This window comes from Lingula anatina, unplaced genomic scaffold, assembly GCF_051362555.1.
Source record: "Lingula anatina isolate TDL-2025a unplaced genomic scaffold, LinAna3.0 unanchor82, whole genome shotgun sequence".
NCBI classification, from domain to species: Eukaryota; Metazoa; Brachiopoda; class Lingulata; order Lingulida; family Lingulidae; genus Lingula; species Lingula anatina.
The window spans coordinates 5,593,436-5,608,866 of record NW_028257603.1 but is presented as its reverse complement, the minus strand read 5'-3'; the positions used below and the strand labels follow the sequence as shown (position 1 = coordinate 5,608,866).

The window sequence follows — 15,431 nt, the reverse complement described above, 5'->3', positions numbered from 1 at the left end:
CCAAAGATGGTACAGACATCTTCACCAATCAAGGAAAGATTACCTCATAACGGCGGTCTACCTCAGCAACTTTTGGGAAGTAGACATGCTACCCACGACTGATGCCAAAACAGTGATACAGAAACTCAAGACCCATTTTGCTAGGTATGGCATCCCGGACAGCATTGTCTCTGACAATGGACCTCAGTTCTCTTCTGAGGAGTTCCAGAAATTCTGCAAAGCCTGGGACATCACTCATATGACCATCAGTCCATACAACAGCAGAGCTAATGGCAAAGCGGAATCAGCGGTCAAGACGGCAAAACGGATAATGAGGAAATGTAAGGAAGCTGGAAGCGACCCTTACCTCGCAATCCTCGATCACAGGAACACTCCTTCTCAAGGAATGTTATCCAGTCCTGTACAGGGCCTGATGAGCCGTAGGACAAAAACCATGTTACCAACTGCTCCCGCCCTCCTCAAACCAGAGGTCACTGACATAAGACACACAAAACGGGACATTAAGCACGGCCAAGCAAAACAGGCTATGCATGCCAACAAGTCCTCTCACCATCTTCCTGCTTTAGACGAAGGGGACACAGTCCGACTACAGCCATTCAAGATGGGACAAAAAACCTGGACCAAAGGGACGGTTCTACAGAAACTCGATGAAAGATCATACACCATTGAGACGCCTTCTGGAATACTGAGGCGAAACAGGCAACACCTCAAAAAGACCAAGGAACCAAACACACGCCAGGAACCAAAGATACAGCCAGGGGACAGCGTCATCAAACCCACAGTGATCCCCACCTCACCTGCAGCAGCTTCCAGAGTGGAATTGCCTGCAAAGCCAGATGACCATGGAAAACTCGATGTGCCAGCAACAACTGCGCAAGAGAAGGCAAGGAGCACACCAGTGACGATAACCCGGTCTGGCAGACAAGTGAAGGTACCACTACGGTACCAGTGTGTTTTGATATGACGTCATCACTTTGTGCGAACGCAGCTGAGACGGTCAGCCATATTGAATCTAATAAAGCTAAGCAGCACTTCCAAAGCACGTTATTCCTTTGTTTATATGTTTGAATAAAAATACGGAACATAACATAACCCAGTTGCATTACACACAAAAATATTTCAAATGAAACACAAAACTCTGGCTGTAGTGCGCTGTACATAGTAAGATTTAAGAATGTTACTGCTAAAAAGAGAGCTTGAATATTACTAGCTGGTACATACATTATTACAAAATACAAGCAATGCAAGTTTGTTTATTTAGGCAGATGCATGCTTTGATTTGCTGTAACTTGCATCATTTGTACATTATTCAAAAGAATTCCCACTGAAAGACATTTATATTTATAAGTATCTCTAAATATTTGTGTCCTGTACGTTTACCATGTAATCAAGATTTGGCATAAAACAGTTTGAAATTAATTATAGATGTGAAATTGTGAATACTTTTTCACTCCTTTAATTGCCTGTTCATGTCGACTTAGGCTGTTTTTGTGTTTTTGAAATAAAAAAGTTTTTTTAAGAGACAAAGTATAGTGCTGTTATACTCTTTGGTTATCATATCAATACATGAATGAAAGTTGATACATGTACATTGTACTGTATGTCACCATTTTTGTTTTCAGATAATAGGAGCATATGGTTAATCTTAACCAGGTGTTCATTTCGAAGCACACTACGTCATGAAAATCAATAATTTACAGCCGAAGAGGGTCACAAAGATTTTTTTATTTCTTTCCCTATTTTATATCAGGCTGGCATCTGTTATTACTCTGAACACTTAAAAACAAAACCATCATATTAAATTAAAATGAATAAAAATATAATAAAGATAAAAAACATCTATAGATAAGTCATACACGATGGGTAAAAATTATAAATCAATTTAAAAGTTCATAAAACTTGATTAGTTATCATTTAAAGGGGGATATAGGGGGTGCCAGGGGGGACCGGTCCCCTTCGATTTCTGAAAAAAAAATCACACCGATGGTCCCCTCTTGAAATTAAAATTTTGACTAGCTGAATCATACATTAAAAACCGTATTAAATGGCATGTCATGTACATATGTTTTTATATTTGGTATGGATAATCTAACTACTAGGTCACGTCAGATGTGAACTTTTTGCGTATAGGATGGGATTCTTTATTGATACACCTTTACAAATAAGGTACAATCAAGGACAAAGACAATTACATCTAACTACAACAGTACAAACAGGTATATAAATAAATATACATGATTTCAATGTTTACATGTAGCATAATATCAATAAGTTACTTTATAATAAGTTATATAAGGAATGTATTATGGCAATCTATACATGAAGGTGATGAATTAGAATGAGTACATTGGAGAGAGTACAATGCATTAATAGAGGGCCTGTTCTCTTTGTTTTAAGCATCTATTTACAAAACACATAACCATTCTAAGAATGTCTATGTCTTGGGCACCCATAAGAAGATTAAACAGTTTATTATTGCTGAGGTCGCCCAGGGGTAGGAAATCTGACAGCTGCCCTCTGAAGGAATCACGTAGTGAGTTATTAATACGCTTTACACTCTAGCAGGAGGTGGAACTCATCTTCTACTTTATTAGATATGTATATGGTAATCACTCTGTGGATTACTTCTTGTATTTGTATTTGATCATGCCCGGATGTAGGGCGATTGTCAATAAACTTCTGAATCTGAATCTGCGTGTCGTTACCCCGTGATGCAGGTGCTTGTCAGCCACCTATCGGATATATTTGTTGTCAACCAATCAGAACTCTACCGGAACATTTCTGCGGGGCACATCGCCTACGTTGACCTAGAGGTCAAAATTGATTATTATACTTCTGCTGAAATAAGGACGTCAAAGTTTTATTTTTCGAGACGAAAAACAAAGAAAGCGCAAGGTTTAAAGATGTGGCTTCGACTAAGATAAGATTCGACCTACTGCGGAGACTTTCCGAGGGAAGGAAACTTAATGTGAAACCTAACAAAGTTTTCGCTGTGTTAGGACAAGTTGGGGTAAGTTTTTGAATTAGACGGGGACTTCCATTGACGTTAAGATTAGAAAGATGAAAGTAGGTTATGATTTCATTTAGCCTGTGCAACAGTGAAAATTATATGTTAGATAGATAGGAGACATATTAGTAACGGGAGTACTTTGTTAAGACTTATCTAATGGAAATAACGGGAAACTGGTAAGTTCCGTTTGTATTAGTAACTATTACGCACAACTGCGGCCTACGATAGTAACGACAGCGTAGGAATCAGGGTTGGTTTTAAAGGGATAAGCATAAGATTTTAAACTCGCATTTTATCTTTAAAGTACAAAAATCACTTTGTGTTTAACTAATCTTAGGACAAATACTTACTTTTAAGATTTTTAATAGATAAATACCAATAATAAATATTGCCAAAATGTATCTTTTTCTTTTGCACTTCACTGCAGATAAAAAAATTTGACAAAGTCATGGATCATTCGCAATATGGAACACAGTGCTCAAAGTGATTGCAGCAGTATATGGGCACTATATACAGTCTCTGACACTGTTGTGCTTATTTATGAAAGCAAATAGCCCCAAAAACTGTATTTTAATGTCTAGTTTGCACATCCACCATCATCTAATTCATCTCTCACTCATGTCTTGCACACTCAGAGAAAGCCAACCATTTTCCCCAAGACAACCATAAGTGAGGGTAGATTCATATGCTTGACTATTAGATTTTATAAGTTTTCTGCTGTGGTTAAACCCAAGATGAATGATCTACAGCAGTTTGAACGAAATGACCTGTTCGGGAGAGAACGATACGCTGAAATCTTTTTCATGCATTCCACGCCTTATAAACAAACTTGCTGTTTGTGATCTCAAGCCTCACATTTGTGGTAGCGAATGCGGAGTTAACAACTCATACTACGATTTCATGACACAAACTTAAAAATAGTAGGCATGGGCACAATGTTGCAAGTTGAAAATCATTATTCCGTATGTTGGATATGTTATGAACAAGTGTCATGTGCCAAAGTTTTCCGGGAGAACATTAAGTACTCTGGTATTGTTAATAGTGTGATATTGGGAAGAATGTATGTAAATAGTGAGAGACCTAGATGAAAGTTGGCCAAATTTTTGTGCTCTTTCATATGATGTTCATGACCACTATCACTTAATGTTTCCCCCATGAAATAATTACCAGTTTAGTCTTTAAGATTTAATGTTCGTGATCACAAATCTGTGGTTTGAGATCACAAACACCTATTATGCTTTATGAAGTCTTTCTCTGTATACCTTATTTTATGTCTGTGGAAATACTTGGTTAACTTAAGTCTAGTACAACCATCAAAATGCACTGTAAATCATTACAAGGAAACATAATTAAAAAACAAATTGATTTATTCTGTAAATCCTAGCATATAAGTAATACTACTAGCGGAAACTTTAATCATATTGTCATTATGCATAGAAAAAAGTGCCTTTAAATGGTTTCTCACATGGAAATTACAGGGAGGACATTTTACCGACTTGGTGGATTTCTGACTTTTTGGGAGCCACAAACATTTTTGGCCTTGGTGGCCCTCTTAACCCCAGCCATATTTTCCCATTTTTTCAATAAGCCAAAAAAAAAAAAAAAAAAAAATAAATAAATGAATGTAAGTACACGAAGATAAACAAGTTTTGTTGTCAGCAATGGAATTAATTGTTACTAATAAGCCCAAATATTTTATTTAGTGATTATAACAAAATGATTTAAATAAGACCCCATTCCCAGAGATTAGATCGATCCAAACTAGATCGACTTAACTCCCTGGGGGTTCACGCTAAATAGCTGTCAGCCGAGCGAGCACGATATATGAAATTTTGCCTCCTCGTAGTATGTCATGTGTTGGAGCTATATGGATTCATATTTGGTGTTACATAACTAGTTACTTTGCATTGCCAGAGTAAGGCTCTGAGTCCTTCAGCTGTCTGTACCACTCCATCATTAACTTTGGAGATTATCTTAGGTGATAAGTCAAGTGACAAATTTGAAGCTTTGAAGTTAAGTTTGCCTCAAGATGATTTATTTGCACCAGAACTGTACACCTGAAATGTTAAAAATAAGTGGTATATTCGTAATTGACTATATCTGACCTGTCTTTTAATAACATTGAGTAAAAATTATAATCATTAAAAAAATAAAGTAAATAAATAGAAAATAGAAAATAAGTTCTTCAGTGTAATGGTTATTATATTGAGATGTTACTTTCCTGCATTAAAGTGATATAAAACCACCCTATTCAAACATCTGAGTTTTCACTTTATTTTTCCACTGCCTTCAAAGAAGAAGTCAAGTGTGTATTATGTGGACTGTGAGGTGAAGGGTAATAGAGAGTCATGGCAGGTCAAACATCAGGGCATTAACCCATTAAGGTCATGATCAGACCTGTTGACTGGTGCTAGAAATTTCCAATAAGAGGACCTATGCTAATGTGACCTGAAGATGGGATGAAGTTGGCTATCTGGATTAACACGCAGTGACCTCACTTGTAGTGTTAATTTGTAGGGGTAGTTTTACTTTCTTAAGAAAGACGTGCCTTTTGGTAATAGAGATAGTATAGGTACAATACAGAGACCACTGATTTGCTGTTGTGTTGTAATGATTACGCCCAAGGAAAAGCAACGGGAAAAGATTGTATTCATGAATGAATAGCTGTGAACAGTTCTTGGACAGATGCATGATATTTATCTCATATCCAGGTCAGGACATCTCTTATTCTTGTAAGTAGGGAGAAGTAATTAACATGTCTATTTCAACAGATATAACTGGGATGTAGATGGGATTTATAAATGTCGTTAGTTCACTTTCTTGGATTTTAATACTGTAATTTATTTCAAAAAGGAGAGTTAATGTCAAATTTAAATTTAATATAAAATAAATTTTAAAAAATTTAATATACTAGTAATTACTTTTGCTCGTACCTGATCAGTGTCACTGAAATAATCTGATATTCTGGTGTGTTTTTTTATATGTTATCAGTCACAATTGCAAATATTTCTACATTGGTATTCATGATTGAAGGATTGCTGGGGGGGGGGGGGGGGGGGGGCTGGCTGGCTCTCTCAAGCATTCATCTCACAACTTAACAGTGGTGAAAGGTGTGCGGGTGATTATTACCATTCCTTGACTTTATATCAACAGGATGGAGTGGAAAATATGTTCAAAATCAGTGGCAAGTTTTCTTCTATGCTTTGAACTTGATATTGCCTCCCTGATATTGCAATATATTTGCATCCCCCTGTCATCAAAATTGTGAAAGGTCATCCTAATTGTATATCTTAATTCTGATATTTGAGATTGACATACAGAATCTGCAAAATAAAGGATTCAGCATATTGCCCCAACTTTCGCAAAGGAATAAAGCAAGGCTGTTGAATGAGTAACTCTGTAGGAATGATGGTACTGAAATTTGGAGAAAAGATGAACAAAAAAGTCTTCTAATAGATCATGATTTTTCTTTGTTTTTTTTTTTATTTTTTGCTTTAGTAGGGTTTATTTTCTAATATATATTCTGGTAGTAGTTGATTAAATCGACAGATAATGCCCCATTATTAAGATGATATATACTGATTGATCAATATGGAAAGTGACCATTGTCAGTGCCAGTTTGAAAGATACTATCTGCCTGGTGTCCTAGCTAAATACACAGTATTATATCTCCGTTGTGTCTCATTGATCTAGCTTGCCACTTTGTTGAACTGTTGCCACTGTAGAATATTGATTTTAAGCCACATCGCCTGCTTATATTTTCTCAATACATATCCAGACAGATTTATAGAGATATCTGTATGTTATGGAGGCCCTGATACCTAGGATCTGTTTAAATATAAACTTGTAATTCTGGAGTATAATTTTAACAGTTAAAATTGGTTTTATTGCACGTTGCTATTTCCTCTATGGCGTGTAACGTCAAGTTAGTCATAGGGTGTTTGCTTGAATTAAATGTTGTGGCAAAATTTGCTATACTTTTATTGTGTATGTATTTCCTATTTGAAAGTGTTCAAATGGTTTAAGAGAGGTTGTCTTCAAATGTGAGCGTGTTTGTGGGCTGTTGAATACTGTGCATTGAAATTCTTACATGGGACTTAAACTTTATGTTATTGGTGGAGCGTGGGTTCACCGTAACTCGAAAAGCCTCTTCTGCTAGTTTCTTTCAGATGTCATTTTTCAGGTAATATTAGCATTATGTCTTTTGATATTTCTCTTAGTTATACTATTTGAAACTATACACTGGCATTTGGTTGGTTTTTGTGGCAAAAAGATTGACTTCGTATGCATCATTAACCAAGACCAAAGATGTTCACTGCAGCACTGAAGTATTCCTCTAGTCAGCATATTGGGCTGCGGAAGGTTGTCCCAAATTGATGTTGAAAATTAAAAAAAAGTTTGTTCAAGGCCCTAGCTAGAAGAGATGGTGAAATTTCCCAATCTGCACCCTCCACTTTTTAGTTTTACATGGATATGAATTCATGTGGTTCACAAGCAGTGGTGTACCCAGGATTTTAGTTATGGGGAGTCCAAAATATGAATCTGTAATTTGGTCACTAATTTAAAGGGAGTCCAACCCAAACAAGTCAGTCCCCTACCACTCATTACCCAAAATTTTCCTAAGCTGTCCAGCCATCTTAAAAACTATATGGCTCTCTGGAGAAAACTTGGTTCACTAGTATTTATAAAGAGACATGATTTGGTCAATTTTAGGTCCAAGTTAGGCCTGCATATGAATTTGTGAAAGAAGAGGACCATTGACCTTTGACTGGGCTCCCATACCTAGATTGAGCTGCTGTTAATATGGTAGGGTCTGGGAATAGTCCCTATGTGAAGGTTTTCGCATCTCAGATGATGTGAAAGATGATATCATATGGAGAAGAAGAGATACATATGAAATACTGCTGCATTGTTTTCTCTTTCTTTTTGAACAGCTTGGGCCAAGAAATTTTTTGGTCTTTATGTTTGATCTTACTTGGAATGAAGTTGGTTTGATTTCAGTACTCATCCAATGTTTTTCACTGAGCCCATGTTAAAGAGACCACCTACTCGCTGTACTTTTTTTTTTAGTTTTGTAAACATGTTACTTAATATCATAATCTTGTATATTGAATGATTTTTTTTCATCCGAAAGTATAATTTGAGTATGATTGTAACTGATAAAATCATTCTAAGAATTGTCACCATCAATTTCTTTTACCCCGGCTGACATGTATGGCACCAACAAAGATCTTCCACTGCTCTCTGTCGTGGGTTATGCCATTCTAAGAACAAGCTTGATAAATTGAAGCTGGTTTATGACAGTGGCAAAACAACCTGATATGAAAATCAAAGATAACTGGTATCAAGCATTGGAGGGCTAACCTATAATAAGCTCTTCCAAGAAAAACTGTCAGAATTAGTTGTCTACAGGGAAGAGAGAGGTAGAGCTGCTGGAAGGCTCTTGACTTAGAATGTTATCATGTCAACTTGGGTCAGGGCGGCTGGTAAGTGAGAGAAACATTTTACAAGCTTTGTGGAAAATGTTAAATTGGGACTTATCAGCTTTGCACAGTGGTAGAAATTATCATTTAACCAAGGCAGGCTTGTTATTGATGAAATTAGGGTATGAAATTGGTGTGATTGGTTTGATTGATACCTTATTAAGTTTGATGTCCTAATGAGAAGTTATCATGGAAAAACTTAATTACAGTCTATTGAAATTGTACTAGTACAATGCGGGAGGATTTGATTAAAATTAGTTGTTAGTGTAAAGGCTTATTTTAGTAATAAGTGAAGCAATTCTCTTCAGTGCATGCATACTCTTTAAAAATATAGCAGTGAATATAAAGTAAGCTATTCTGTTGTAAACACATAACATTTGCATTATTACGTAGGCTTAAAGTTGTTTACTTGAAGTTTTACAGTGTTATGATGTCGACCTTACAGTCACCTTTCATAACATGTTTATCAAAGACAAGCAGGATATGATCAGAAGCAGTAGAATTCTCCTTGGTTCCAGTTAATTTTGATCATTATTGAGACAAGTAAGTTTCCTTAGGTGGTGTGTTCTCAGTGCGTTCTGCAGCATGTTAATGTGAGTGGTGGTGACCTCCTTTTGCTGACCTGACAAAGGGAGCTGCACAGGCAAGTTAGTATTACGCCAGGTCAGGCAGGTAGGGGCTGCTATAAGCATGGAGGGGAAGGGAACTTTGCTGGAACTCGGGTAGATCTTTAGAAGTGATGTCCATTGCTTGTGGAAGAAGAGATAGATAAGAAATCAGTTGTGTTGTTGGAGGGGTTTTCATTGGTGGAAGGACTGTGATTGCGGCGTGTCTTCTTTTTGAGGGAGAGGAAGTGTTCCCTATATGAGTCATGCCTGGGCATTATTCATAACTGACTCCACCAGTACCGGGACTCATGGGGCTATGGTGAAGAAGTAGTTCTGTTTTGTCTCTGCTCAAAAGATGATCTGGTAGGTTTACTTGTCTTAAAACAGAACTGAAATCTGATATTGATTCAGTGATGGCTTTGCGATGGGTAACTAAGGGTTTGTTTGGTTACTGGACCCCTGATAAAGATACTGTATCCTGAATGAGTTGCCTTGTCTTTCTTTGTTGAAGTATATCAGGAAGTTGTCTGCTTTGTTCCAAAATTTTTGATTTCACTTTCATTTTTTTTTAAACAATTCAGTGATCGGCATCGTATTTTGCTTTGTTAATGATTATTGAATTTAAGTTTATTTGTGTTACATGGGGAATACCCCTTTCACTGTTGTTTCACAACAACAGGTAAAATTTTTTTGAGTGTTATGAAAAGAACAAACTTTTACCTTTTGGGAAGTATCAGTAAATTTCCCTGTGACCTGATACTAATGTCAGGAGTTTTTACTTTGATAGTACATTAGCAACAGACTTGTATTTAGCCTATTGCTAAAACTGACGTCAATTGGCTAAACAAAAAGTGCTTGATTTGACTTATTTTAGTAAATTTATCACAATTTAGATAACAAATTGACCCAAAAGAGGTGATTTGGCTAAACGAAGAAAAAAAATTGCTAGTGCTACCCTAGATATGTCTTCTTTTCTTCACAGGGTCTCAATGTACGTTTTACATGTAATTAATAATTTGTCTCCTTTTTCTTCCCAGGCTAACAAGTGGATACTAATGTCTTGGTAAGTGGAGAGCTCCATTTGGTCACCATAAGAAAAAAATGTTGGGAAGAGTTAAGCGCAAACACGAGGAAGACACCGACCTCGAATGCTACACACATCAGCGTCAGTCCATTTTGAATATCTCCATGTGCAAGTTACGGACCTCCTCATTGAGGAGAGTCGAGCCATGTCTGCGGAGGTCGGTGCTTATATTTAATACGTTGAAGTTTATCGAGGAAGAACTGCGTCAGGAGGGGGTGAAGGTGTATGATGCATCAAAACCATCCATTCTCCCCAGTATTCAATGTGAAGAAATGGCACTGGATCCAATTCCTTGCCAAGACCATATGACACATCTGGAGTTATCTTCTATAGGAAATAATGTTAATAATAAGACTGATATTGAAGAACCAAAGACTCCTAATGTTGCTGTCTCAGATACAGCAGCCATAGTTTCCACACCATCAAGTGACAATTCTTCCTCTGCAGCACCTTTAATATTAACAACAACATCAGCTATTGCTCTCTCTGTTCCTGTAACTGGGTCAACAGATATACTGGGGACTCATGCTGTGACGCCGCAGAGAAACATTGCATCAACTATTGAAAATGGACTTGACAAACTTTTAACTGTTGAATCGTTATCGTCTCTCAATCTGAACTCACTGTTTGAGGATGAAAACATCATAGGTTCAAGTATTCTCTCTTCTCTATCATCATGTTGGACTAGTCCTAGCAAAGTTGATGATCCTCTAGGTGATATTGATATGGCAGGCTGTGACTTTGATCTTCTATCGCCTGCCTCGCCTAATGTAAAACTCCCCGTGACCCCCATCACGACGGATGACCTGGCAAGGACATTTTCTAATATGGACGTCTTGTTACCAAGTTCCTGCGGAGTGGACAGTTGCAGAAATGACCTCTTATGGAATGATGAACTGGAAAACATAATGCAAGTATTAGTGGGAATGTAGGCTGCCACTCTGACTTAGAACTGCAAGACACAATGTACTGCTATAAAGCTGATTCTGAATTCTACAGTTTCTGTATAATGTAAAAGTATTTTATTATATTATTTATTGATTAAGATTATGATCAAGTGTTTTGGTGCTGAGGTACGAAGAATTCCAAATATGTTGACCATTTGCTGTTGTGGTACAAAAGACGGAGAAAGAGATCTCAGTATTTAATCTGTTGATATAATAATAATAATAATATTGATGTCTGAAGTGGGATTCCCAGAGGTGATCTCAATAATTCCAGGTATAGACTTGTATCATGTGTATCCATGGCATCTCTCATTTAGCTATAACATTTGGTCATTTACACAGAGCTAAACTGGAACAAATAACCTAGCCAGCTAAAAACTTAACTCATTTGCTGATAGTGTGAAATTACAGAAATTCCTACAGGTACGATGATGTTGGTATGCAGAGAGATTATTGTACCAATTAAATATATATGAATGAGTTCACAGGTATGCTGGTTTCTGTATGAATGATTCAAGTCACTGTTTATGCTGGTTTATTTAGGGAATACCCCCATACTGTTCTCTAGCTGGTATTTCTCTAGACTAGTACATAACAGTGTTGTTTCAATGTATTCTGTTGATACAGACACCTGGTTTGGCGGATTTTTTTTTTCCAAAGTGGTCTCCTTCATGCCATGGACTTTATATATGTTTATGTTCACATACAGTGGGGAAAAGGAGTAAACCAGTGTTTATATTAATTTAGTAAGAATGCAGTTCAGCTCTGATGGAATGGGAACTTTTAGAGGATAAGCATGCATAGATCACTCTAAAATTTTTGTAAAATCCATTAAAAAAGAGAGAAAGATCAGGACCAACAATTGAGTTTAAACATGGTGCTTTCCTAAAGCTACTTTTAACAGCTTTCCAAATGCTTTGATTCAAGAAAATAAAAACAAAAGGTGGGAGAAATGGTATATACTTTCAAGTGAGACGATTTTAAAGATATTCATGCTGTTATCACATGATCAGGTGAAGGTCATAGTCAGCTTTGTTCCCAATGAGAACAAGGTGTAATAAATCACTGGAGCGTGGGGAAGAAGGAACAGTGAACGTCTGCATAATGAATAGGCAGGCAGGCAGGCAGGCAGGCCAGCTGACTGAAATAGAGAGAGTGGAGGAATAGTGTCAAATAATACTGTAATACAAATCAGCAACTTGAGATTGTCATTTAAGACTATTGTCTCTACTTAGTGTTGTTTAAAGAAAATGATATTTGTTATTTTTATACAAAATGTCATATAAAATAACTGTGGGTCTTAGGTTTTATCTTTTTTATATCAATCATGGTGTTTTAAAGTTGATCTGGTCGTACTCATATTATTTATTGTCATTGATGAAAACTATTAAGAAGGCCATCACCTCCAGAAATTAATCTGTTGATATTCTATGCAACAGTTGCAACTGCATCTTATATTTATATATGAAGATGTAGATCTTATTTATGAAGAGGTCAATAATTTTGTACTTAACATACACAGTGATACAACTAGACGACTTCTACCACTGCAAGGTGAGGAACCATTTATTAAGTTAGGTGAAACCCATTTTTCACTCTAGAGCATATAGGGTTAGTGTGCACTGATGTTGCTGGCTTGGTAATAAATGGCAGCACATGACAGTTGTGTGAGGTGGTTGTATGAGCCAAAGTTTTACTGAAATTTACAAGAAACTTTTATTTGAGCAGTGGAGTCAAAAAGTTTTGTCACTTAAGGAAACAAGTTTCGGCTGGTTTTTAAGTGACACATCTCAATTTCCTGCCGCAACTTGAGTCAAACTTAGTAGAATGTGAAATGATTTCAGTGGTGTCTTAGTGGAACTGTGCAGTATTTTAGATTGTGAAATAATTTCAGTGGTGTCTCAGTGGAGCTGTGCAGTAGTGGCATATGTCAGGTGAAGCCCAGTTGTTACATAACAGGTCAAGGCAGGTGCTTGTTCTCTAGCCCAGTACACAGTATATATAGCCTCACACTACTGCTACAGGCTGCAGATTACTAATGACCATCAGCTGTAGAGGTCAGGGCAACCAGATGTAGATGTATGGAGGGCCTGTGGCAAAATGCTCAATATCACTGGCTGTAGAAGACTAGTATGCTATTAATTAACTCTGTTGCCTGCTTACTGAGAGAATTTTTGCAGGGATTTTCAACTCATCTGTTATGTTTACATGTCCATTTTCTAATATGAAAGATGTCCTACATTATGTAACACAAAGAAGAAAGTGCTATAGGTGTCAAGTCTCGAGAGCTGGTACTGCCTTACACCACCTGGATGGGGTAAAGATTCACATAAAAAAGTCTTATCTCAAATTTCCATCCTGAAATGAATCCACTTGCATGAAATGTTGAAACTGAATTTTATGGCATTAATTATCTCCTGCCACGTTATACTAGAGAGCTACATGTTTCTGTTCATGGTTGCCAGAATGGACAGATATAGTGCTTCTCATATCATACTATTCACAAATTAAATTGAAAAACACCTTACATCAGGAAATGGTTGTTAAATATGGAGATGGCTTGCCATATCATATGTAGTAGGCGACCCTGGATGTCTTTAAAGCCTGTCTAACATATTCCTCTTGTGGTAGAATAAAAATATGCAGATATACCTGCACAGCAGACATCCATCTCACAGTGAAGTACTCTGCCAACATCACATGAAACGTAGTTTAGAAGATGTGATTCCAGTATTGGTGCAATACATGCTTGATGTTGAGAACCCCCAGTATGTGATGGTTGAGATTGAATTTGATGGTCTGATATCATCCTTGTGACTGTTATTGTGATGTTTTTGATGTTATTTCTTACCAGAATTTTTTTTGCCAGCCCACATTTTACAAGAACCAAGGTAACTTGGCAGCAAAGTTGTGATTCAATTTCCCAGGCTTTTTAAGATTACTGTGAGCCATTCTATTCTTCATTTGTTAAACATATGTCAAGGTTCTGTTTTAGGACAGTAGTGTACTGTAATTAGCTTTCTTGTGTGATGGAAAGTAATATATGTCCATTCCTATGAAACCACACCAAACAGACTTGAGCAGAGACACTTCCCTTCTAATTAGGTTGAAAGAACTGAGCTGTGCAGACCATGTTTGTACTTATGATATTTATGTTATTTATTTAAGTTTATAAAAATATATTTGAATTAGTTGTACATTTTTGTATATCATAAGCTTCTTTTAGTTTTAGTAATTTTGCCATGTTTGAAGCATGCTTAATTAGTTGCTTCTCCAGTATTTCACCAGTATTCGTAATAAAGACAAAAGAGGTGCAGATACATCACCAGATTTCTGCATAGAAAAGTTGAGTAAGGCCTGTTGATGGGGTAGCTTTAAGAGCAACATATGTTTTTATCAGGTATAATATTGATATTTTTTACTCAGATTTCTATATCAACATTTTGTAAAAAAGGTTATCAAAGTTGATAACTTTTTAATTTTAAGTTTTTATGATGAAGTGTAGCTTTGAGACCTTTTTGGTTTTAATATCTTCATTTTCTTAACTTTACTGAAGAAAGACAAAATGACGTAAGGTAAGAAGTACAAGATGTGTGACTCATGAAAATTAAAATGGGTTTAGAGGAATGTATTTCCTTCCATTGTTCTAGAATTCAGTTCAATGTTCCTAATTATTACCAAGTTGCTGCATTCTTAGGTGCTGTGTACCTTCTATGTAGTGCTTGCGTTGATCTTTTAGTCTTTAATAGCCAGTGATGGCACACATTTGAAATTCAGACAAATTTGGTGCCTGTACTCTGAACGTTCTTTCTGAATTTCCAGTTGTTTGAAAAAGCTCTTTTCTTGTAATTTCCCAGTTTTCTTTCTTGTCTTACATATGTGAAAAAGGTATTGTCAAGTTAACTGTACTTGAGCACTGCTGCAAGCCTGTCTTCAGTGTTTATTGTAAATAAGAGAAAATAATTTTATCATGTATAGGAAATACATTTACTACAAACAAATATGCAATACATTTTTAGCATATGTGCAAAGCTTCAGTGTTATTAAAAGACAGTTGAACGTGTTAGATAGAGTCAAATAATTTAATAATTTATTGTATTTATAAGTTTAAAATTCATTCAAATAAATTTTCATTCAAACATACTTGCTGAATTTTTGTTTTTTTGCCCATGAACAAAATAGTAAATAAAGGCCACCCAGTATAAACAAACAAAAAGCCTTGTATGTTATGGAGAGTTGTTTGTAAAGAACTGTACTCCACACCAGTAAACTGACTGAAGTTGTTGTAGACTTCTGGTT

At 36.3% G+C, this 15,431-nt stretch overlaps 1 protein-coding gene and 1 long non-coding RNA gene across 5 annotated transcripts in view; one reads left to right on the top strand and one right to left on the bottom strand.

Moving 5' to 3' along the window:
* Positions 1–15,431, bottom strand: part of LOC147759281 (uncharacterized) — a 108,902-nt gene that overhangs the window by 12,133 nt on the left and 81,338 nt on the right. The gene's annotated exons all lie outside the window — the stretch shown is intronic.
* LOC147759284 (uncharacterized) lies at positions 2,774–15,275 on the top strand. 4 transcript variants are annotated; one of them, XM_086998676.1, is made up of 2 exons: positions 2,774–3,010; positions 10,139–15,275. In XM_086998676.1, the coding sequence occupies exon 2, from the start codon at positions 10,203–10,205 to the stop codon at positions 11,115–11,117; it is 915 nt and encodes a 304-aa protein (XP_086854802.1). In that variant the 5' UTR covers positions 2,774–3,010; positions 10,139–10,202; the 3' UTR covers positions 11,118–15,275. The 4 variants fall into 4 exon arrangements, with proteins under 4 accessions (XP_086854802.1, XP_086854805.1, XP_086854804.1 ...); XM_086998679.1 differs by lacking the exon at positions 2,774–3,010 and adding an exon at positions 3,168–3,186; XM_086998678.1 differs by lacking the exon at positions 2,774–3,010 and adding an exon at positions 8,881–9,036.

Excerpts from the sequence above, each read along its gene's own strand:
- LOC147759284 (XM_086998676.1), top strand. The coding sequence starts at position 10,203 with ATGTTGGGAAGAGTTAAGCGCAAACACGAGGAAGACACCGACCTCGAA.